The sequence below is a fragment of the Meriones unguiculatus genome, chromosome 16 (assembly GCF_030254825.1).
Source record: "Meriones unguiculatus strain TT.TT164.6M chromosome 16, Bangor_MerUng_6.1, whole genome shotgun sequence".
NCBI lineage: Eukaryota > Metazoa > Chordata > Mammalia > Rodentia > Muridae > Meriones > Meriones unguiculatus.
This window is the reverse complement of record NC_083363.1, coordinates 16,218,420-16,242,777: the sequence shown is the minus strand read 5'-3', so window position 1 is coordinate 16,242,777 and position 24,358 is coordinate 16,218,420. Positions and strand designations below refer to the sequence as shown.

Sequence of the window (24,358 nt, the reverse complement as noted above, 5' to 3'; positions counted from 1 at the left end):
AACATGTTTGGATGTGTTCAAGTATCTGAAGTGAGTATGGGTCATAAACTTGAACTTTCTAATTAAGTTAAAAATTGCCTTCTCTAGCTGCACACTTGTCATATTTCAGGCCCAACAGCCACCCGTGAGTACAACAGCAGCTGAAGAGTACGGGTTAGAATGTCTGCTAAAATAGGCCATCCCAAGATAGCTTCCTCTCTTTAAAAACACCCAGTGACTTCTGTCACCTAAATGCACAGCATTCAGGAGTAGTGAGAGGGTGTCTTTGAAGTCATCTGCTCTGCTTCCTCCTCCCGTGGAAACCCAGAGAAGAAAAGGCTGTCAGATGGGTCTTGTTTGCGTACCAGCCCTCCTACCCGCGGTGCATTCATTGCTCTGCCTGGCACTACCAGTGTCCTCTTTCAAGTGGGCAGACGCCAGGGTTGCGGCTGCAGTGCTTTCCTCTTGCGAGAAGATTCCCCATCTCCATGCTGGCCTGTGTGGCTGTGATGGGAGGACTATGGGGAAGCCATCCCTGTGTGTCTGTCCCCATCTGCCCGTGTGTGAGGTCACTGAAGCAGCTGGCGTGCTTGGGGCAGCTGGCTCTCTCTCCAGTGCTGAGGTCAGCCCAGTTGAATGGGCTGACTTCTCAAGGGAAAGAGGGGAGTGCTGGGCCTAAGACAGATGGTACCAAGGCCAGCGCTCTGGACCACAGGTGTCACTCCCCAGGAGGAACACAGACAGGAGGAAGTCCTTCAGCAATATTCAACCACACTTCCCATACCCTTTTAAAGCACATAATGTGTTTCATCCGAATATGAAGACTGAACATTGACTGAGTTTGAAATTTGCCAGGATGCTTCCTCACTGCTTGCTTGCTTGCTTTCTTGTTTCTCCACATCATTCAGAGCTTGCCCAGGGCCCTTTTGTTACTGTCTTCACTAGATGCCAAAATGAATGAAATAAAGGCGGCTCCATTTTTCTTTGTGAGGGAGCAATGTTTCGACTCTATTATGGTTGCCTCACTACTTCTGAGAAGGAAGTGGATGCTCCTGCCTTTAGAGCAGACACTGTTGACAACCTAAAGCAAGGCTAGAAGCACTGCTTCCTAGCAGGGCTATAGCCAGTTTTCAATTCGTTCTCGTGCTTGTTCTATTACTCTGTAGTCTAGAGTAATGTTTAGGGTAGTGTATAGAGTCTATACACTGCCTAGTATTTCCACTCTGTGATACCTCTTCAAAGGGTGGATCTGAGAGGAGAAGTAAATTATTATCATAATGCATTGTATGACATTCTCAAAAGAAATAATTTTAAAGTGTTTGTGAGGGGGATATACAGCTATTCTAACTTCAGTCACCCAAGGGTCCGTGTCATCTCCATAGAAATCACATACATCATTTTTCCGTCAACTCAGCTCAACGCACAGACACGGTGTGGAGTGAATGACAACCAAGACCAGACAAGTTATCAATTGGATGAACTAGTAAAATAATCAGAGCTTGCCAGGTATACCAGAATGAGGAAGGTATACCAGAATGGTAGAAAGGGGGGAAAAATCTTTGGCCATGATATTTCGAGTCTGAAAATTATCGTCTGAATTTATTTGGCTTATTTTTAGCAGAATATTTAGTCACTGTTGTTTTGAGTCCTAATTCAGTATTATTTAAAGACTAACTCTTACTGCATTTACTAATGCAGAAAGCAATTATTATTTTTATTGAGTAGTAGTTTTGTGTTCTAATCCTGCATACACAGGAATTATTCTAAATGAAGTTCATTTACTCTGGTAAGAAATCGAGAATTGTTTTTTTGAATTGGAGTCACCTTCTGACAACAGTTGTGGTGACGGGTTACACACAAGGGGAAGATCAGGACTCTTGGTTGCAACATGCTTGCTTTTGTGGCAGCACAACAACCTGACTTCAGAGAGAGGTAGAAGGAGCTGGAAGGATGATGCTCTCTACTTCCCTTCTGGACTCAGCCAAGTAGCTGGAGCCTTGCACCCTTGACACCTGCCTCTCCCATTGGACTTACTGAAAAGCAGCCCCCATTGGTTAGCAATAGTTTGAACAGTCACTCTTACCCTATATTTTGAAGGATGGATTAGGAATTCTTGCACTTGAGACTTTCACAAAATAATAACAACTTCCCTCCCCTTGAGGGAGGTCCCTTGAGAGTTGGGATGCTACACTTTAATAGCTCTGGCATTCTTTGCACTGGTCATGACCCTGTCTGTTAGGGGCGGGCCTGGAAAAGGTTGCTCTAGATATAAATGGCCCCTGGGCTGCCTGTAGGATGCTCTGTCTCTCTCTATAGCTCTGCATCAGCAACCCATTCATGTTGCTATTGGGGGACCCACCACACACTCCAGATAGATATCATCAATGCGAACCATACCATGGTTCTAACCTCCATTGAGGCAGCATGAAATGGTTCAATGAAACCTTAGTCAAGGAGTGAGAGGAGACTGACTCTTTAGTAAAACCTTAGGAATGTAGGATCCATAGGGATGCCTTCCTCTGTAAAGTCACTGTTTGGGGTTCAGGGCTATATGCAGAGTATAAAGACCATATATTTCTTCTAAGAAAAAATTTCTATTAGGCTGCACCTTAGATTTTCTTTTTGATGTGTTTCTGACTTACTAATACAAGGAAGTAGCCAGTGGATAGAGTTTTTCTCATAACCTCCAAAAAGTCACTCTACATCCTCAACTCCTGGCCATTTTGGAGAAGCAAAACATCCTCTTAGAGAAAAGTACCTGTGGTTTGTTTTCTTATTACCTGTGGAGATCAGTGAAAGTGTATTGCTTTGCCAGTCTCCCTTGGAGCAAGGGAGCAAGGGATCTTATAAATATGCTACATTTTAAAGTGTCATTAGTGTCTATACAGGGAGGAAAAAAGATCCCGAAGCCAGTGGGAAAGTAGCCAGTTTTGAGGCTGGCTGCCCTCCTCAGCTGGCTGAAACTGTGTGAATATTCCTCAAAAGTGTAGGACTTACTGAGAGAGACTCCACAGAAAATTTTCACATGTTATCCTTTCCTCTGTCCCACTTATGTTTTATGGAGGGGAAAACATAAAAGCCACTCATTTCCTAAGAATCCAATTAGGGCTCGTCTGTTTTTGAATTTGAGTTAGATTTAACTCTCTACCTTCATGGCCTTTGCCTGCTTCTTGTTAGAAAATACAGTTGAATAGGCAATATAGAAACTTGCGTGAGTGTGTGGTATGTTTTTAATGTGTCTGTGTGTCTCTGTGTACATGTGTTGGTATGCATGAACGTGTGTGTGTGTGTGTGTGTGTGTGTGTGTGTGTGTGTGTGTGCCTGGGGAGCCCCACAACCACCTCATTTGTCATTTCTTACCCACCACCACCTCCCTCTTTTTGAGACAGTGTGTCTCATTGGCCTGGAACTGACCAAATACACTGAGCTGGCTGGCCAGTGAGCCCCTGGGGTTTGCTGTCTCTGCCTCTCCAATGCTGGGGTTGCAGGTATGACCCATTGCACCTATCTGCTTTGTTTTCAGTGTGGGTTCTGGAGACCATAGCCAAATTTTTATGATATGCCATCTCCCCACACCTGAAATACTGCTCTTGTGAAGATATTTCTGTGGAAAGCAAGCCTGTGCGAGCGAGTACACGTGGTGGGCCCTTGTCAACTGTATGAGCAGAGTGCTTTTCATCTACCTTCAGTGACACAGGCTGTGGGCCCTGCATCTTTTAGTTCTTTATTGCTGCCTCGCAGGGTCTAGAGGAAGAGAGGGACCGGCCTCTATAGCACAATCAGTCCATGGAAGTTGCTGCTAAGAATTCCACTCATCGCTCTAGACATAGGCCAGGTGAGAAGCAGCTCTGTAGAACCCTAACACAACCCCCACAATTCTCTGGGCTCCGTTATGCAGCTCAGAGCGCCTTTCTCAAAGCCCAGTGCGTCCACCTCCCCAGTTAAGAACTGCTGTGCTCAGACCACACTACGGAGCCTCTCTTTTGATTCCCCTTATTTTATTCTCTTGGTGACATTGAGATGCCTTAACTTGAGCCCACAGGCTTTGGGCCCAGTCTAGCATTTCAGGCACATCTTGCCAAAGCTGTCAGTGTCAGTGTTGGTGTGTGTGTGTGTGTGTGTGTGTGTGTGTGTGTGTGTGTGATTCCGTACGTAGAAGCTCTCTTCCAGTGTATGCTCTCAGAAGACACCGGCACCTTGGAGCCATGCTGCTGCTGCTTCCCTTCAGATAATGAATATTCAGAGGCTGCAGTCACTGAGGACTCAGGTGGAACAAATAGTAACGTGATGACAATGAACCCTAGCAGGAAAGCTACTCTGAAACACTGATGATAGCCCAGGCTGCCTTGTCCTCTGCCCCTCATACCACATGAGAGGAGGGTCCCGGGGAACCTCTGAATTGGGCATCTGTCCCTCACATCAGTGGCCTCACGCCTTTCTGGCTAATGTGTTGTCATGAGCACGTTGTTTTAAAAAGACAAGAGTCCCTTCTGTAATTCTCGCCACAAACTGCATCAGGACTAACCGGGCATAAAGGATGCCCTGTGGAGACCAGCAATGCATGCATTGTTTGCCTGAAAATGCAGTCAGCGTCTCCCTGGGAAAATGTGGCTGATTTATTTTATATATTTTGCCACCATCAGCAGTTGAACTCAAGCTGCTCGGTGCTCTGATGGGTTAATTTTCGCTCGGGTGCGGATCTAGGCTGATGGATAAATTGCAGCCCTTTCTCTTTCCGTGGAGGATTCTGGAGCCGTTTTCTCGGGATTAGTACTGGCTTTCGGCTGCCTCGCGCGCGCGTGGTGACTCCGGATCCGTCCCCTTCGGAAGAGCCACCCTTTGCAGCATTCCCCCTTCGGAGGAATCACTTAGACACTTCCAGCTGGTGGCAGGGGATGCGGCCATAACTCCGGCTCCTCCGGTCCCAGCTGCCTCCACTACAGCCTCTGCATCAGGATGGCTGCCCTCTCCGGGAGAGGGGAAGGCGCAGCAAGGTGTAGGATGAAATCCGGCCCCTGCTGTGGTGGGTTTTGAAAGCTGCAGTTTCCCCAGCATCTCTGCCTCTTCGCCTCTTGGATGCTTCCCTGCCTTTCAGCCCAGGCTCCTCTCCTGCGAGGACTATGCTGCTCCATGCCTGATTAGAGAGTACCCACGGAGATCACCTTTTCAGAGAAAGCTCTGTGCGCTTGACAGGGTCTTCTTCAATGCATTATGGCTCATGCCGCCTCCCAGTTAAAGAAAAACAGGGATTTAGAAATCAATGCCGAAGAAGAGACTGAGAAAAAGAGGAAACACCGCAAACGGTCCCGGGATCGGAAGAAAAAGGTAGCTATGTGTGCCATGGTCTCTCATCTTTGTGTATGAGTACCCTCCGACATCTGTGACAAGCATGGAGGGCGCTTCGCGTGCAGCGTAGAGTGGAAATTGGGAGCAGAGGCGGGGGGCTGCTGGGTGTGGGACAGGGAAGGCTTTCTCCCGGGGGTGGGGGGTGATTGCAGGGCTCTGCGGAAGGTGTGCTTCACTTTACAGGGGCGCCCGGCATGTTTGCAAGACACACAAGGATGTTGCCGAGGAGTTAAAGTTACTTTCTTTGCAGCTGGGTCAAGGTTAAATAGACTGCAGGTGACTTGGGTTTGCGGGAGAGCGGGCCTTTGTACTTCTTAGAGAGGTCCGTTGTGCGGAAACGCAGCTTTGTGTTGGAAGTGTGTCACGTGTGCTCTGGTCTTGGGCAGCTCTGTGACCTCAAGCTGGCTCCTGCTCTGCCTTCTTGCTGCCCTTGGGCCCTTATCTCTAGGAGGCTTTTTTTTTTCAAGCTGGGGTTCTGCAATGAAAAGCAGCTACTAGGAATAACTTTTTGTGGTTAAATAGAGTTGAAATGGCAGAGGTTTGAGCCTTACCTGCTGAGCGAGTGTTTCTAAAATGCAGGCATTCCTGTGACATGGGGGTGGAGGAGAGAGCCCTGCAGCCTTCATCACTTGATGGCCTACGATCAAAGCCCCTATGGGGCACTGTGCACCCCGTTCTTAGGTCCAGGACTGGGAGGAGACACGGGAGAGAGATTCTAGGCCAGTGGTATTTCATTGCTAGAGAGTTCTTCCTATTTGATAGCTTTGCCCTTTCGGCCGACTCCTGGGGACTGGCTGCTCTGTGATGCTCCAGAGGACTTCCCCTGCATGACAATTAATAAAATTTGACTAAAACCCGGTGATCTGAATACGGAAGCCAGTCATAAAGCATTTTGATGTGTCTTTGTGTGAATACCCCAAGGGAAAGGAGCTCTTCAATAGTTCTCAGCCTTGATCTGCCTGCTTTGCAAATCACATGCAAATGCCATCCGTAAAAAAAAAAAAAAAAAAATCTACCTTTCTTTAAGAGAGAGATGGTTTTCTGGGGTACCTTCCCAGGTGCCTTCACGGTTAGGCTCCGCAGGACTAGGCCTTCGGCCTTTTGCGGCAGAAGAGGCTGAAGGAGATAGAATTTGGAGGGCTGCAGTGGTTTTGCGGCAAGATGTTGCCTGTGCACGCTTTCCCTCTGGGTATTCTTGTAAATAAACTCCCTGCATCTCTTTTCATAAAAGTATAAACTTGGGGCAAGGACTTTTGTGATGGCTTGTTTCAAAACGTTGTCTAGCAGAGTAAGGAAATGGCCATGTTTTGCTAGGCTCTGGTCTTGTTTTATTATATGAGGTTTGGCTAGGAAAAGGTCACTATAAATGGCCTCTTGTCAAATATCCCTGCCTCCACTCCTTGATGCTAAATGGGCTTCTATGGCACGAAGGTACAGGTATACCAGATAGATAGATAGATAGATAGATAGATAGATAGATAGATAGATAGATAGAAAAGATTCAGTGACATCCTGAAGGTTGCTGGCAGGACCTGTGTAGCAACAGTGACTGACCTGGGCCCCTGTTTGGCTAGGATGCCACACGGGGAAGGGTGACACCACGGAGTTGCTTCAGGACTCACTAAGCTGGAGCAAAAGCTTTATGGACCAGGATGCTCTGCTAGAAGTGCGACAGTCTTCCCAATGTAAATCTCTTAGCAACCACAGGGCCACATAGCACGATATCAATATCGTCATTGTGGGCAGACAAGCTGATACAGATACATTGTTCTCAGGAGTCTCAGAGAGATGCTGCAGAGAGTGGCTCAGGAATGGCACTGTCATAGCGTCACAGATGTATTCATCTGAAGGACAATGTTCTGCGGATGATGGTCCCATGGTCAGAGGCTGTTAGTGTATAGGGTTAAGGTCTGGTTACTTTGAAGACACATTCCCAGTCCACTTTGTATCCAAATGTAACTTTCAATCCCTGAATTGTTTGACTTTGAGCCTCTCCTGAACCTTTACCTAGAATCCTAATTGGGATGGTGGGCTACTTTGTTCCAAAGGACAGACCCTATGCCAATAGGGAAGAAAGCTGCCTGTAAATATTGCTTCGTGGGTATTTATGAGGATGGTTCTGCTTATGAACTATCCCTCTAGGACCTTCTAATTCCGGAAGAGTGATAGTGAACGCACTCAGACAACCCCACAGGAAAAAGCTTAGTAACTATGTAAGCTACTGTTATGTAAAAGAGCCTCTGACTTAGAAATGGAATACTTTGGTCCATGGTAATCCTGAAGTTCAGGTTTAAGCAAGCCCAGGATGACCCTGTCTTGACTATCTGACACAGCAGCAGGCATCATGGGATACACAGTCTAATCAGAATGCCTAGGAACCGTAATGCCAGGCTGACACTCCACCAGCTTTTTTGAAGCCCAGTTAACTGCACACTTACTTTGTTTTAGGTGTGTTAACTAGGAATATGAACTCTTACACACACACAAACCAAAAATGTTAATAAACTTGTAATTATTCTAATTTTAATGAAGCTGTTTTATTTTTGGCATAACTGAAGTAGTTTTAAGTGGGTTAAGGAAGAATTTCATCTAATAAGTGTTTAAAGCTGTTATTGGGGGATTGAAGGTGGGGGCTAGTGGAGATGGACCCCAGATGCCTGCACATGCTCAGTGCACACTATCCGGCTGAGATCTATCCAGGCCCTTTATTTGGTTTGAAGAGGGGTACAAACAAGGCTTTAATGGATATTGGTTAAAAGACAGATAGTTCTTCCCATACTGCCAGCCATTTTGTTTTTTTGAGACAGGGTTCGCAGTCCTGGACTCAATTTGTAGACCATGCTGGCCTCGAACTCACAGAGATCCACCTGCCTCTGTCTTGCCAAGTGCTAGGATTAAAGGTGTGCAGCAGCCCACACCTGGCTCCCCACACATCTTTCTGTTCTAGATCTGTTTCCCTCCACACACTTCTCTCCCAGTGGGCTGCTTAGGTGTTCAGCAGAAGAAGGCAAGCCAAGGTAGGCATGGTGCCTTGAGCAGGCCATGCTAGGTCTCTGTTCTTGGCAGCTTGCAGAGAGAAACTATGTCACCAACCCATAGGTGTGTGGCAGTAGATAACCCAACCTGCTGTAAACACGGGGAGGCACGAGATCCCTTCTGCCAGTGCCTTTGTGGTCTCTGCATGCCCCTTGCTGCCACTTTCCGCATGTTCAGCCCTCTCCCCCCATGAGCTATTCATGCATTTCTCTCTTGAGAAATAGCAACAAAATTAACTTTAATTTATGCAGCAAACTGTCTTTAGATGTATGAATATCTGCTTGCTTATATTTACAAACAAACAAACAAACAAAACCCTCAAAGGCTTCCTGAGAAAACCCCACACTCAGGCGTTATGGAGTTTCCTTATGCCTCTCTGCGTGGCTGCCACAGTGCTGGGAAGTAGGGTAAACTGGAAACCTTGCGTGTAATTCAATTTTGTGAGTACTAACACTTCTGATGGCTGCTGTTGAATTTGAAAAATCAATAGCAAAGCAGGAATAAATCCTCATTGTTTCATTCTTTCATTCGTGCATTCATTCAGTAAGGGTGCGTGAGCTGAGTTCTACCAATCAGATTTAGCGTCAGATGTTGGATACAGAGTTAAAGCAAATTGTTATAACAGTATGATAACGCCCAAGAGATGAGAAGAAAGATAAGCCCACCTCCCATCCTCTTCCATCAGGGCAGTTCTGAGAGACTGTACAAGAGATGCCCTCCCCCACCCTCCCACATGCCCATCAGTTGAGTAGAATGGGTTCAGAGAAGGATCTGACCCTTGGAGGACAAGGCAGGAAGAGAAGACAAGAATGATAGGATGATAGGACACCCCCCCCCATGGCCAAAATGGTGACCAGAGAAGAAATCATTTGGTTACACTGAGAAAGCAGACAGTACTTTGCAATGCGTTGGGAGGAAGGAGGTCTGAGTAGATGGCAGGAGAAGTCAGGAGGGACCGGAGTATGAAGACCTACGTGTGCCATCCTACAGGGATTGGCCAGATTTCCCTCTCCAAGGTGGCAGGGTGCCTGCTCTGGAGCGCTGCATTGCTTGTCAGCGTTGTAGACAGGAGCAGAGCAGTCAGGAAGCTCAGAGGGTGATCCAGGCAGGAGATGCTGGGAGCCCAAACTGGGGGGAGGGCGGGGATCTGCCAACGGAGAGGGGGTGTGGCATGTGAAAGATATTTAAGGGAAGATGCAGTAGAACTTGGCAGTGGCTTGTAGGTGGGAAGTGAGAAGAAATCAAATTCTAGGGAAGCTGCCAAGTTCTTGGCTCAAAGGGAGAGATGAAGAATCACATTTCCTGGATTCCAGTCTTTTCTCTCAGGCCCATTTGCTGACCGGGTACCATGCACCAGGTGGGGCTTCCTTTGCATTGCCTTGTGGGTTGGAGGCTCATTTAACATTAACAATAACCCATCAGAGTGTGTTTTTAATATTGCCATATTGCAGCTGAAGAAACTGAGTCATAAGCCAGTAAACAAACCAATTTCTGGAGTTCGCACACCCAGGGCCCTGGAAGTTCCATTGTGAGCTGCCCAGCTCTCTTTTCTGCACTCTTGACATGCTACCTCATGGGTACATCTGGCATCCATTCTGTCACTGCAGACTTGTGGGCCTGGCTGGGGAGACAGCTCAGTGGGCAAAGATCCTGTTGTATAAGTGTGATGACCTGAGATTGATCCCCAGCACCCACATAAAAAAAAATATATATGTATTTATAGATATGTATAAATATATAATATATAAATATATTTATATATAATATATAAATATATAATATATAACTTTATTATAAATATATAATATATAACTTTATATATGATATTATATATATATATATATATATATATATATATATATATATATGAGTGCTAGTGTGCACTTGTAATCCCAGTGCTGGGGAGGTGGGGACAAGCAGATTTCTAGGGCTCACTGGCTCGATAGCCTAGCTGACGGTACATTCCAGGCCACAGAAAGCCTTTGAAACGAACAAAAGATTGTCATTCCTCAAGAATGATACCAGAGGTTGACCTCTGGCCTCGATACAAACATATCTGCACACATGAGCACCCATGTAAACACACATGAATGCAACAGAGAAAAAAAAAATTTAAATGGACTTCTTTCAGAAAGTTTTATAAATAAGAATTTATTGCTGACATAAGATATCTCAATTCATACAGTTGGCTTCTCAGAGTGATTCGGTATTGTGATGTATCTATCTCTCCCATCCTTGCGTGATGCAGTTTAAGGTTTTACTTGAATGTTCCATCTTTCGGTGTTAATGTTTGAGGTGTATGGACATTTTGGCCTGAATCTAAGTGTGAATACCATAACTGAGGCCAAAAGAGGGTCTCAGGTTCACCGAAACTGGAGTTATAGAAAGTTGGGAGCCACCATATAGTTGACGGGAATTGAATCAGGGTCCTACAGAAGAACATCCAGTGCTCATAACTACAGAGTGATTTGAGCCCCAAGTTCTGTGTCCTTAAAATTTTTTTTAATGCTATGTATGAAAATTACCCACACCAGGACCTTAAAAATACAGGAGCATAATGACACCTCAGGAATGTGTCTGTGCCTCTACTACATCAGAGGGACTCCAAAAGGCTGTGGCTTTATCTCTCTTCTCTGTGGCATGGGTATTATGTTATCTCCATTTTTTTTTTTCATAAAAAAATTGCCTATTGTGATGTCAGTGATGGCCGTAAACTTCTTGTTTAAGGTCAAAGCAATGAAGGGCTGAGGGTAGATTTCAGAATACATGAACTCTGGCTGTGGCTCTTGCGGCGATGTTTGATGTGTCTTGACATGTTACTGTTTTCCTCATACCTGGTCACGCAGGTATTTATGTCATAAGGTGCCAGGCTGTGTATTCATGCTGTAGCCAGGCTTTTATGGGACGTGATTGCTCAGACCCTCAGGAGCTTGCTGTGTTTCCATATCTCTCGAGAAGAGAGACCTGAAGTCTCCGAGGAGCCTGTTCTCTCTGTTACTGTACTGGATATGCTGAGTTGCGATGATGTATTTTCATGTCTAGTTCATCCAGGAGGCTGAGCTCTTTGAGGCCAGGTCATGATTATTGGCTAAACACGAATTGAGTCTTGCTGCATCAGAGGGTTGGGTCAGTGGGCAGATGGAGGATGCAATGGGTGGATGAAAAGCAAGCCTGTGTAATGGCTGTGAGCATGGACTGGAGACCAAGGTTGTGTGAGGTTGGATGTTAGCATTGTCACTCAACTGCATGACCCTGGCGGACTTATTTGACCTCTCTGTGCCTCAGCCTCTTCATCTGCAAAATGTCTGTCATTGTAGTGTGTCTTCATGTTAGTCATCGGCCATAGGGAAAGTCAGTGCAGAGCAGGTTGGCACAAAGAAACGCATTGCTGCAGTTGGGAATGAGCAGAGGAGCAGAAAGCTCAGGAATTATACCAATTAACTTCCAGAACCTCACAGGTCAGCGCCTGAGGAACTTTTTGCTTCAGCCTTGTGGAGCACAGAAAAGTGCTTATCTCACTCACCGGAAGCCTGCAAGCCTTTGCCCTCTGTTATGGCACCATTATCTGGGGATATGGAAGGTATTTGAAGATTTCTCAGCCAGCGGGCTCTTCTCCCACCTTACTCTTACTATCATGCTACGGTTTTTCTCCCATAATTTTCTCTCCTCTGCTCATTAAAAACACCATGAACTCTTTTGCTACTGATCAATATGGCGAGCAATGCAAAATCATAATAGATATATACGATATAGTTACCAATATGTCTGAATGTGCTATCTAAATTCAGATTCAAATTTAGGTTCCTCCCTATAAGTTATTTTTAGTTTTTATAATACTTTTTATTAGTTCTTTGGGAATTTGAGTTTTTTAGCATATTCACTCTCTCCCCCAAATTATCCCCTATTTACCCTTCCCATTCATCCAACTTTGTGTCTTCTTCTTCTTCTTCTTCTTCTTCTTCTTCTTCTTCTTCTTCTTCTTCTTCTTCTTCTTCTTCTTCTTCTTCTTCCTCCTTTTTCTCTTCCTCTTCCTCTTCTTCTCTTTCCACCTGTCAGGTTAAGTCTGTGCTGCCCATACTTTCACAGATGTGTGGCCTTCCACTGTGTAGTCAAACTTTCAGTGGTAACACTCTTAAAGAAACCGACTCTCCTTCTCCCAGCAGCTACCTACTGCCGGTAGCTACTTGGCTAGGTGTGGGTCTTTCCGTCTCCATGCTAGATTTGCTCTGGGGAGCCTGCACATGCCCTGTGAATCCTACAATAACCACTGAGACTTCACACGTACAGCTACCCTGTTGTGACCGGAGGTCATTGTTTCTTTGTGTTCATTCATTGTCTCTGGTTCTTCGAGTCTCTCTGCTCCTTTTTCCCCTCCCAGTGGTCCCTGGGTCTTAGGGGTGCAGCATAAGTGGCTAATTTGGGGGCTGAGCAATCTGCTGTCGCTTATTCTCTGCATCTTGCCAGTTTTGGGTCTTTGTATTAATCACCATCTCCTGCAAAAAAAAGGGGGGGTTTCTCTGATGAGGACTGAGTGATACATTCATCTATGGGTACAGCAATGCAGCATTAGGAGTAATTTTAATATTATTTCCACTTAGAGCAATGCTAAGTGGTACTCTCTAAGACCTATGACTTGTTTAGTTATACATTCTTGGAACAACAACGGTGCCAGGTATGGGACCAATGCCAATTCATCCTGTGGAATTGGATTTAAATCCAATCAGAAAGAGGTTGGTTACACCAATGGTGTTTGTGCCAGTATTGCACCAATGGGTGTGTCTCTCCAGGCCAGTGTGATTGTAGCTCTCTGCAGGTCCTACTATAGTTGTTGATAACTGTTTTTATTATTATTTTTTTATTACTCTTGAGGCCAATGATCTTTTTTTGTATAGTAATTTTTCTTTTTACAAAATGATACATCTATAATTTGTGTATTTAGTTGCTGGAATCTGATCACAGAGAAATGTTCACTTTTCATAAGCTTTCTTAGAGAAAAAGCGTAGAGTTCAGCATCAGGTAAGGTGTGTTTTGCTCCTATTGTATTTTTACTTGCATCTATCTATTCATGTCATAAAACTTCATCAGTGGAATATGGCAGCCTACTCCTTTAGCACTAGGACTCAAGAGGCAGAGCAAAGCAAAGCTCTGTGATTCAATCTTTGAATTAAAAGTCAACCTGGTCTCTATAGTGAGTTCCAGGGCAGCCAGCAAGCCAGCTACTTAGTGAGACAGGAGGTGGGAACACATAGGGATCTTCCCTTCCCCCCATTCAGGTAGATCTTCCCTTGACTTATACAGATAGGTAAGGGATTATAAGCAAATAAACAAATAAGCATTTTTTTTTTTTGTGGATTTCCTGTGTGCTAGGGCCTTTGGCAGTCTTCATGTTAGTGTCCATGCCATAATAAAAAAAAAAAATTGTGACCCATGTGTCCAAAGGTAAACATGTCTCAGGTTCCTTTTCCAGCCTGCCTTGGGTCTGTGCCATTCTCAGTCCCTTGCTAAGGTTACCACAACCTCTGGTGAGGTTTTCTTAGGGTTTTTATAAATGGGTATCCAAGGTGAACAATGCATCAAGAAAAAAAAAAGGATCTTTTGTTGAGATATTAAAAGTTAGATGTTTTAGGAGTTGTAATTTTTATTAATCATTTATGTTTGAATGCAAAAACCTAAAGTCATATGAGCAACTGTACTTTGAGTAATGTAGATATACATTTTAAATAATTTTTAAGTGGAATCCAGTCACTGAAAGTGTTCATTTATAGATGTTGATGTATAGATTCAAGACTAAAGGGAAATGCCTGTATATATTGTGATATCCTTATTTTATTCTAAAGAAGCATTTGTATATATAGAGGACACTTGAAAAACCAGTAACTCCCAATATTTTTTGCCCAAATTGGTGTTCTCCAGATCTGTGTAAATTAAAAGAGAACAAAGCAATGGAAATCTACTTTGAATGTTCAGCACACAGTCAGGGTTTTTATCTGGGCCCTGTCTGATGCTCTCAAGCTGTAGGGCACCAGGAAACAGGATGGTCATCAGCCTCCAGGACAGGAGCTGTCTGTAAGATGTGCAGCTCCTAGTCTCCTGTTCCTCAGTCACCACTACCCTTCTGAGTAACTGTGACGGAGCAAAGGCTGCCATTCCCATCTGACACACACAGTTCTCCTTTCTTGTGTGTGAACCACATAGTTAAGAAGGAAAGAGAGATAGAAAGAGACAGAGAGAGAGAGAGGAGCAAAATGGGTAGCAGTAAGAAGGGTTAGTCTAGGGTGTTCTAGGTTCTGAAAGTAGAAATCCTGACATGTTTGTAATCCATGTGGAGATGTCTCTACAGACCCTTGTGACTTCAATCATATAAATGGTGATATTCTAGCCTAGTGAAATACAGTTTTGTAAGAAGTCTGTACAGGGCAAGGGAGATGGTTCAGTGGGCAAAGTGCTTGCCTCACAAGAGGGAGGAGCTGAGTTTGTATCCCCAGAACAGACCTAGCACTTCAACAAAGCGATGGGAGGCAGAGACAAGAATTGGAGCGATTCAGGTCAGCTAGCATGGCGTACGGGACTCCAGCACAGTAAAAGGAGGGGCTCTAATAACCATGGTTGTTCTCTGACCTCCACATATGTACCACTCACCACTTATACTCTCACACATGAACACACACATACATACCTGCACACAAACACACATGCACACACACAAAAAGATAAATAAAGAAGTTAGTACAGTTGAAGAAAGCACGAAAGCATGTTTCATTTTAAGAGGACAAAGACATCAATAAGGCAGGTAAATAGGTGGTATAGAAAAAGGCGTGGAGCTGAGGGTGAGTATCATGGACTGTAACAGAGGCTGATGTCAGTTCACAGGGAAGCTGCTATTGATTGGTGACAAGGCCTGAAAAGGGACCTCTTTGGGTGTCGGTTCCCATATTGATCGACAGGGATATGTATTTTTTAGTAGAGATACAGAAAGGAAGTTTGCCTCACCAGCTTCCTGGAATCCAGGGAGTTACTTAGCAAGGTTCCCAGCCTCCTTTCCTGTCACAAGGTCTCAAATGGAACTGAACAGCTACAGGCAAAGAGAAGGTGGAGGGAGGATGAGAAAATGCAAGAATGCTTTTGACCACTTCTGCAGCTCCCAAGCACTTGCTATTACTCACAGAATTGACCGATGAGTGAAATTTTACAAAGACATCACTGACCCCACACAGCATTTGAGTCCTACAGCCTAGCTCTTCGGACACTTTCCCTCAACCCTTGGAGAATCAAATCCAGCATTCTGAGCACCGAAGACTCGTGTGTTAACTACACTTAGCGCTCATTAACACCATTGTTAATTAGTGTCTCGGTTTCCGGATGGTCACCTACGAAGCTATTCAAGAATGCTCAAGAACCACATGCACAGGTTCAATCCCCGTGACCCACATGGTAGAAGAAGACAAAACCGACTCCCACAAGTTGTCCTGTGACATACATACATGTGCTGTGGCACACCCCCTACACAGAAGTAAATAAGAGTAATCAATTTTTTTTAAAGAACTGTGTTCACAGGCAAATGAATCCCTGAACAAGTGACCTTCTTTTTGCAAACTGAGCCAGAAATATTGAAGCATTTATTTGGCAAAAGGTAGCTCCTTGGTCTTTATGACCCTTCACTGTCTACAAGATATGTCATGCATACATGTGTGTGTACATACATACACATATGATTATATACATGTAGGAGTCATTGCCTACTAGATTTTCACCCTCTGCACAATGGATAGAGCAATGTAAAAGTTTTGTGTTCATTGGGAAATGAAGGGGGAATGAGTGATCTGACCAGTAAACCATGCCTACCTACCAGAACTCATGGTAATCCATTGCCTGTTCTCACCAGCGCAGCCCCTTCTGCCAAATTTCTAAGTTACTGTGTTCTAGGGCTTCTGTTTTAGTTAAGTGTCTACTGCTACCTGGCCAACAGCAACTCGGGAAAGAAAAGGTTTATTTCTTCCTACAACTGTCAGGTCACAGTGCATGAGGGAGGGAAGTCAGGGCAGGAACCTGGAGGCAGGAGCTGAAACAGAGGCCATGGAAGGATGCTGATGACTGGCTTGCCTCCTAAGGTTTGTTCACCATCTAGGACCAACTGCCCAGGAGTGACACCACTCAAAGTGGGCTGGGCCCTCCTAAATCAATCATGGATTTAAAAAATGCTCAACAGACCTGCTTATAGGTCAGTCTTGCGGAGGCATTTCTGAAATTAAGAATCTCTCCTTCCAGATGTATCTGGGTTTGTGTCGAGTTGATAAAAATTAGTCATCGTGGTCTATAAAGCTTCCAGTCCCACACAGCAAGATAACTGGCTCTGTACCAGCTCAAACTGACGCACACTCACCACTGCCACCTAGACTGGCCCATGTTCCCATGTTTCTGTTCGCCTTAGACCCAACAGAAGAACAGAGTTGGCCACCAAAATCAAGTCTTTTCACCCCACACTCACAATTTTTATTATAAAGAACTCAACAAGAGTGTGTGGCACAGAATTTGCTCCCTCCTTTATTAATTGGTCCCTAAGTCATTGAACTAAGAAGGCCACATACCCTGTTGGGCCTGTGAAATAAATCAATGTATTGAGTTCTCGTGACTACAAAGTGTAGATTTTCCTGATTAGGGAAAACTGGGCTTAGAAAGTTCTAGCATTTTACCTAATGAGGCATTACTCTTTGGTATAAAGGAGAAATTCAAGCCCAGGTCAGACCCCTTCTCATCCTGTGCCTTTCCCACCATCCTGCACCTATAGTGGCCTCCATATGACTCCTGGGAGCACCTTCTCTGAATCCTGAGTTATAGGATGCCATGCTAACATGGTTTCTTGAGAAACCCCATGTTCTTCTCCTAAAAGGACATGACAGAGTGAGACACAGTGAGTAAAGGGTGACAAGTTGACTTAACTTCAAATCATTTTCACTTCTGCCATTTTTTTTTGAAATTCATCTTACCTTAAGAAAGCCATATTCCTATCAACGATAAAGAACTCTGCATATAATAAATCCCTAAAATGTCTATATTTTTGAGGAAGCGTAGCAAATTTGTTTTGTGTAACTGACTGACTCTTTCAGTTCTTTCTAGACATGTCTATTTCCATATTTTTCACAGCCTTCCATTTTATCCTAATCATTTGATGGAAAGACTGAAGAATATTCTGGCTTTTAGTAGTATACTCAAGATGGGCAATTTTTCAGAGGGTAGAAATCAAAATGCGATGAATAGAAAGGCAAGAAGCTAACATCAACATCAAAAAGCTATTTGAGAAGATGACAGAACGTTAAACCTAAATCCCACTGGGGTTCCCCAGAATCGATCCTGATTTTCAACATGCGCGCATACACACACATACCCCTCCTGGGCCTTATCAATGGTCTTAGCTTCCCCTTAACTTTGAGAACAGTGGACACAAAGTTTAATTTGAGGTAGGAGATTGGCTAAAAACAGTAAATATAAATACTCACAATTAAATGTTTTTAGGTTTTATTAGCAAACTCAGTTTGAAATCTTAGAAAATCCACTAGCAATATTAGGGTCGATTTATAGTAATATGATTGACAGGAACCAAAGGCTGTTGTTTCCATTAATGCTTGAATAAACCTTCTGGAAAGCTGGAGCTAGTCGCATTTTGCCAATGAAGAGAAAGAAAGAAAAAAGAAAAAAGAAAAACAGAGACTTGGAAACTTAATTTATCAATGACAGACAAAAACAATGGCAGAACTCAAAGCTATGGCCAGGAGAGTACAGGCCAGCTGTATTTCACTATTCTAGTGACAAGATCTTCACAGCCACAGGAGGAGGCTTTACACCTGGAGAAATCTTTCACTCTGGTTGCTCAGTGGTTTATTTTCTAATCAGTTTCGTGTCATTCTTATGCGTCAATGTCATCCTCAGCAGCAATGACGCTCATTATACAGTAAATAGCTTAAAAGGTGCTTTTTAAGTAATGGTACATGGCTTGAGCTTTAGGTTTTCAATCTGCAGCTGCAAAAGGGACATTAACCATTATTGCAAAGCATATAACAATTTGAATCTGGTACCAATAAAAAGAAAAATGTGAGTTGATGTTGGGAACTGTGGACTTCCAGCCTAGGAGACAACGAGAGTAAATCCATAACTTTGAAGAAATCATAAATTCCTCGATTTCCAATCTCCCTCATTTCGGCCACATAATCTCAAACTGGGGCAGAGGTTCGGAGATGGAGTGTGCTCGAAGTGAGCATGGCTTCTGAGCACTGTGTACTGCTCAGTCCCTCTCCATGAGGACCTACCCGGCCTGCTGTCCACAGATACGGTGGCCCAGCCACCAAACCTGATTCAGCAGCACCGTGAGTGTATCTGCTTACGGCTGTGCACACAGTGGACCGAGTTTCAGTAACAGGAAGATAACCATATCGTTGTTGAAAATTGCCCAATGTAATTAATATCTGTCCTTTGAAGCGTGGCCTTTATTAAGGACCCCTGCTCACCATGCCGGAGTCACCCTCTGCTATAAAACAAATGTCTGTTATACACATTTATTCCAAATTGTGCTGATGTGTTAATGCTGGAGACCTGGGCTCAGGAGGCACACACAGTCACTTGTCTTTATTACTGGAGAACTAGTGATCCGGATAATCTCCTTTGGTTCTGCTCAGTGATTCAGTTCAAAGGGCTCTGAATGTGCCTTGTCTCATCTGAAATTGGATCTTGGATCAGGAATACATTTTTAAAATGTGTTTGGGCCTTGCAACATAGTTCTGTGACAAAACACTTGCTTAATATGCACAAGAGCCTGGTTTTGATCCCATGGCCTACAAAAAACAAAAACAAAAAGTGTGTGTGTGTGTGTGTGTGTATGTGTGTGTGTGTGTGTGTGTGTGTGTCTTGATTTCCTGCTGGCTGTGTTAGGACCTGGCCACCGGGAGCCATGGTCTTCATTTCCCACAATCCCGCCACAAACACAGCGTGATTTCCTCTTACTGCCAGGTGTGTTAACCCAGATTTCTGTAATTGTCAGGCTTCCTGTGGAAGGGCCTTGTGTTTAGAGGCTGATGATCAGATTTTATACATGACACCCCAGTGCATTTAACACACAATAAGATGGAATAACAATTGCAGACAGCTGCTCCGTGTGTGATAGGCAGTCTGTTTTTATTTCCTTTCTGGTGGATTAGTCAGGATTTGGCTTGTGGCGGAAACAGAGAGAGTACTCTTACGTCCATTTGGCATTCTCGGCTTTGACCTGTTTTCCTTGATGCTTCACTTCAGCTTTAGTGGGACCTAAATTATTAATACGATCTGGCCTCTGCCTGTTCAGACAGCTTAATCTGCCCTGGTTTTTATTTTTTGTCTTTTGTTTTGTTTTTTGTTTTTAAGTGCTGCTGAGAAATTCTGTAACAAGAGTAAAAGTGACTCTCAGGGATGAGAACAAGGGCCTGGGTAGGAGCTGGGGACCTAGGCCTGGAATTGGAGCTTACCAACCCTGTTCCTCCTCCTCTGTGGCATCTGAGGTCAACAGCTAAACCTTTCTAGCTGCTGTGGCCTCGGCCACCCTAATACCTACCACAAAGAGATGTTAGAAAGAATAAACTAAATTGAACCTGAGGTGGCCAGCACAAGGTGATGACTCACTGAATGCTAATCCCTCCCACGTCCCACTCTGGGCTTTTTTTTTTCTTTCCCCCTCATGAGCATCAAAGAAATGAGGCCTGTTTTTTACTAAACATATTTAGTGGGGGTTATCTGTCAAAGTGGGAAAGTACATTTGCTGAAGCAAATTAGAGCACGAGGCCAATAAATAGTAACTGAGAAGAATGTGTGTCTGTTGCTGTTTGGAGGAAGATTCCAAATAGGGCAGTTTAAGCAATAGAAGCAGCGTGGAGCTGTCCATTCTGGTTCCAATGAGGTTCTTGACTTTCCGTGACACCCAGCACGGCTCTTGCTCTTTCTCCACCGTACCAGCCTCCATCAGAGGTACCTCCCCCAGCTGGGTGGGTAGTCCCAGTGCCCCTTGCCCTGTGAAGAACTGCCTGGGTTTACTGTGCCCCACCCCACCCCAGAGCTTCACGGTGGCCACTGCTGCAGGATTCAGAGTAAAATCTCCTTGCAGGAAATGCATCATCACCGGATTAGTTATGTCTACTCTCAGTGGAGCTTTAGAGCTTGCGTCTCATATCCGGTTTACCAGGGGCCGTTCAAGAGACAGATGAGCCTTCAGAAGGATGGGGTTCCTTGCTGAACAATACCTGTCAGTCAGTGAAAACTTCTGTGGAATGAGTAACGGTCTCTAGTACCTCCTGGACCACTTTCGTTTGTTGCTCAGTTTGTTATGATTTGCGAGAGCCTTCTACCACGTAGCAGATATCCAATGGAGAAATAACAGGAGCGTGGCTGTGTGTGATTGTGTGTGCCGTGCACAGACCCAAGTCAACCATAGTGTCATGCTTAGGTATCATCCACCTTGGTTTTTGAGACATGGTTTCTCATTGGCCTGAGGCTTGCTGATTGAACTAGGCTTGGTGGTCAGTGAACCCCAGAGGTTCCCCCTTCGCAGCCTCTACAATGCTGGGATTGTAAACATGCCCCGTGATTCCTGGCTTTTTAAAATGTGTGTTCCAGGACAGAACTCAGGTCCTCATGCTCATGTGGCAAGCATATACTGTCAGTGTGTCCATGTGCAAGCTCTTATTCCTTCTCTTCTCTTCTCTTCATCTTCCCTCCCTGCTCAAATGACTAGAGGTGTGGCAACGCTGGCATCTGGTGTTCTGTTTCTACTCAGGATCTATCTCTTGAACAGAATTCGTGAACATACATTCATCTCAGTGATTTCATTTCAGCATTTCTCCAAGTCATTAGTGAAGCATTCTACTTCACTAATGTATAAAGATGTATCCTATTCCCTTCCTCTTCTTCCTCCTCTTCACTCTCCTCACCCTTCTTCTCTTCCTTTTCCTTTTCCTCCTCCTTCTCTTCCCCTGTACTTAACAGATGCTGTGTTTTATCACTGCAAAAAATACCACCCAGGATAATACCATTTCATCTTTTCTTTAAGCCATGGACCTCTGATTCCACTTTCCTGATTACACTTTGCTGATGGTCAAGGCTGGATTCTGAAGCCAAACTTGATGCTAATGGCCTCATGTCCACACATCCACTAATGGTCTGAATGCCCCCTACCTGCCACCGTTAAAGTGTGTCCTGCTGCTTTTGCTGCAGCCTCTTCTTCCCCTGTCCTCTGTGTGTTCGCTTTTCCAGGTCTTAGGAACCATCTATAATCCCATCTTCTGAAATGAATTTTACACATCTGTTAGTAATCATCATCATCATTGCAGCCATTATAAAATCGCTTATATTTCTCAGGAAACTTAACATGTTCTTTGAGCAGTTTTGTTTTTTTGAGAAGATGCCTAAAGGAAAGGGTACCTTCCTTATATTGGGGTAAGGTTCCTCGGTGTGACTTGAGCCTTTTTCCTTACCAACTTAATATTGAAGGCTCAGGCACAATGGTCCCCGAGTCATTAACCAGCTCCAGTCAGCCACAATCTCCTCTTGTAATACACACGCCTTGGGCAGGGCCATGTTCCTTTCCAAAACCTACCCGGCACCATCAGGTTGAGTGAATAAATTATGGAATCGCCATTGCTGATCACCAGGAAATGGTGCTTCCCTTCCTGCCCCCAGCAGCTCAGATGAGGATCTTTTAGGACAGTGATTCTGCTGGTGACAGAAGAAGCTGCGTTATAGTCTCCTGAGGTAGCGTGACAGCCCAACCTAGCTCGCCAGGGATTCACGTTCCCACGTTGTAGGAGTTTGTGAAGAAACTGCGATGGCCAAGCCAATCTCCCAAGAGCATATTGCAATCCCCCTTATATGGGGAGAAGACATTCCATTATCCCCAGCGGATGGCTGAAACCACAGACAGTATTAAGCCTGTATGTGTGCCGTGTTATTCTGATAGATGCATACCTGTGATAAAATTTAACTCGTAGTTTAAATACAGTAAGATTAACAACTGATAGTGAGTGAAACAGAATTAGACAGCTTAAATGTGCCAACATCTTTACCCTTGCACTTTGGAGCTATTTTGTTGTTTGTTTGTTTGTTTGTTTGTTTGTTTGTTTTTCGAGACAGGGTTTCTCTGTGTAGTCTTGACTGTCCTGAACTCCATTTGTGGATCAGGCTGACCTCAAACTCGTAGAGGCCTGCCTTTGCCTCCCCGAGCACTGGGATTACAGGTGTGCGCCACTGAGCCCAGCTTTGGAACCATGTTTCATTAAAACAAGGGTCCCTTGAACACACACACTGTGAGGGCCAACAGTACGATGGTTGGTGTGATGTCTGAGCTGATGGCAGGAGGGCTAAACAAGGCATTCATGATCTACCAGGGATGCTCACCTCCAGCAGGGCAGCACCAGGCATGGCCCTCATCTGGAGCAGAGCAGCCGGAGATCTCGTCACACTTCTCAGAGCTATCCGCTAGTCACAGCGGATGGGACGTTTGCTTCTGGAAATTTTCCATTTGGTAGTATTTTGGCTTGTGATGGATGGAAGGCAAACGGAAGCCTGGAAAGTGAGACCGGTCCAGACATGCCAGGCATGTGAATGAGCTACAGAGCTCGTAGCTCTGTCTCTGTGACTGCCTGCCTTCCTATCTGAGCCCACAAACTGCTGTCCACCCCTGAGGGGGTCTAGCTCTCATTTTCAAATTTCTAGTCTTACCACTGAATATTTTTTCTTCCTAAATTTTCTACCTTGGGTCATGAGTCTCACATGCCTGCCCTCCTGTTTTTGATTGTTTTGAACTTCGACCTTCCTACTGCCCATCTCACCTTAGCTACAGGAAGTACACTCAAACCTCTAAAACTCACAGCCTTACAAGGCACCTTACACCAGCCAATGAGGTATTTGATTCAAAGAGATAGATTTGGCGACACTTTCTAATTTAATTATTGGGGCTAAGTAAATTTAAATTTGTTTTGATTGTTTTGTCTTGCTTTTTTCTTTTTCCCCCAGAATGTCCTGCCATGGATGAAGCTCTTGATAGGTTATCAAATGCCAAGAGGTCAAGAGTATTTAGTGTAATCCTACTTGGCTTTCTCATGTCCTACCTAGAGAACATTGTTCTGTTCATTGGGCAAGTGTTGGGCTAGATCCACTACTGTGTCCTGGGTCTTCTTCGGTGTTATGTGTGAGAGAGAATAATATTTGCATCACTGAGACAACAAACACCATTTCAGTCTGTTTCATAGTGAATGCTGGGTTTTAAGTCTCCGTGGCAGGCAAGGCTCAGGTTCTACTCAATGTATTCATGATGGTTTTCGAGGACTACAGATTAAAACGGATTGTTCAGTTGCTTCATTAGAGTGAGTGGATGAATAATTTCATTTATTTTATGTGGGGGAAAGGGCGACGGCGTAGTTTTGCACAGGATTCATGTAAAGGACAGATGCATCCACTGTGAAGGACAGAGTTGTATGGAAAATCCCCAGTCTCTGGAGTCAAGGAACAGGAGAGGAGGGAGGGAGCCCCAGGGTCACTCCACTGGGGCATCTCCTTCACAAAGGCTCAGGGAATCTTTCATCAGCCTGCATATGAATTTTCCACGAGTGGACATGCCCCACTCTAATCCAGCCTACCTCTGAGATACTTGTTGTCACAAGGAGCTGTCTTATTTAAGACCAAACCAAGAACTTCCTTATGCCTACCCATAGGCTGTTATTTATGTAGCAGAAGGCAGTTATATATGGGAGCCGCTGCCTCTCCAAACGGAACATCCCTTATATCTTTTGACATGGTCACAAGACCCTTCATCCCTCCCTGACCCCTCCCAGCCATTATGAGATCCACAGAATGGAAACCAATATTTCATGTGCTCGTGGGCAGCCTGTGATATAGTGAGGCTATACAGCCCTTTATGATGGCCACTTTCAATAAAGGGACCAAGAACCCAGTTGTCTTTGGGGAAAGGTAGTCTAGAGTCCACTCA

The 24,358-nt window shown here is 44.6% G+C and overlaps 1 protein-coding gene across 25 annotated transcripts in view; it reads left to right on the top strand.

Moving 5' to 3' along the window:
- The window catches only part of Ank3 (ankyrin 3), a 571,679-nt gene that overhangs the window by 267,980 nt on the left and 279,341 nt on the right, over nucleotides 1-24,358 (top strand). For 3 of the 25 annotated variants that reach the window (XM_060369393.1, XM_060369392.1, XM_060369388.1), the window contains exon 1: nucleotides 3,533-5,304. The exons of 2 other annotated variants lie outside the window; for them this stretch is intronic. In XM_060369393.1, coding sequence (XP_060225376.1) covers nucleotides 5,191-5,304 — 114 coding nt within the window. In that variant the 5' untranslated portion in view covers nucleotides 3,533-5,190. Of the gene's footprint in view, nucleotides 1-1,741; nucleotides 5,305-24,358 lie in introns of those variants that run through there. 20 more of the 25 variants (XM_060369384.1, XM_060369387.1, XM_060369390.1 and 17 more) reach the window with 16 other exon arrangements.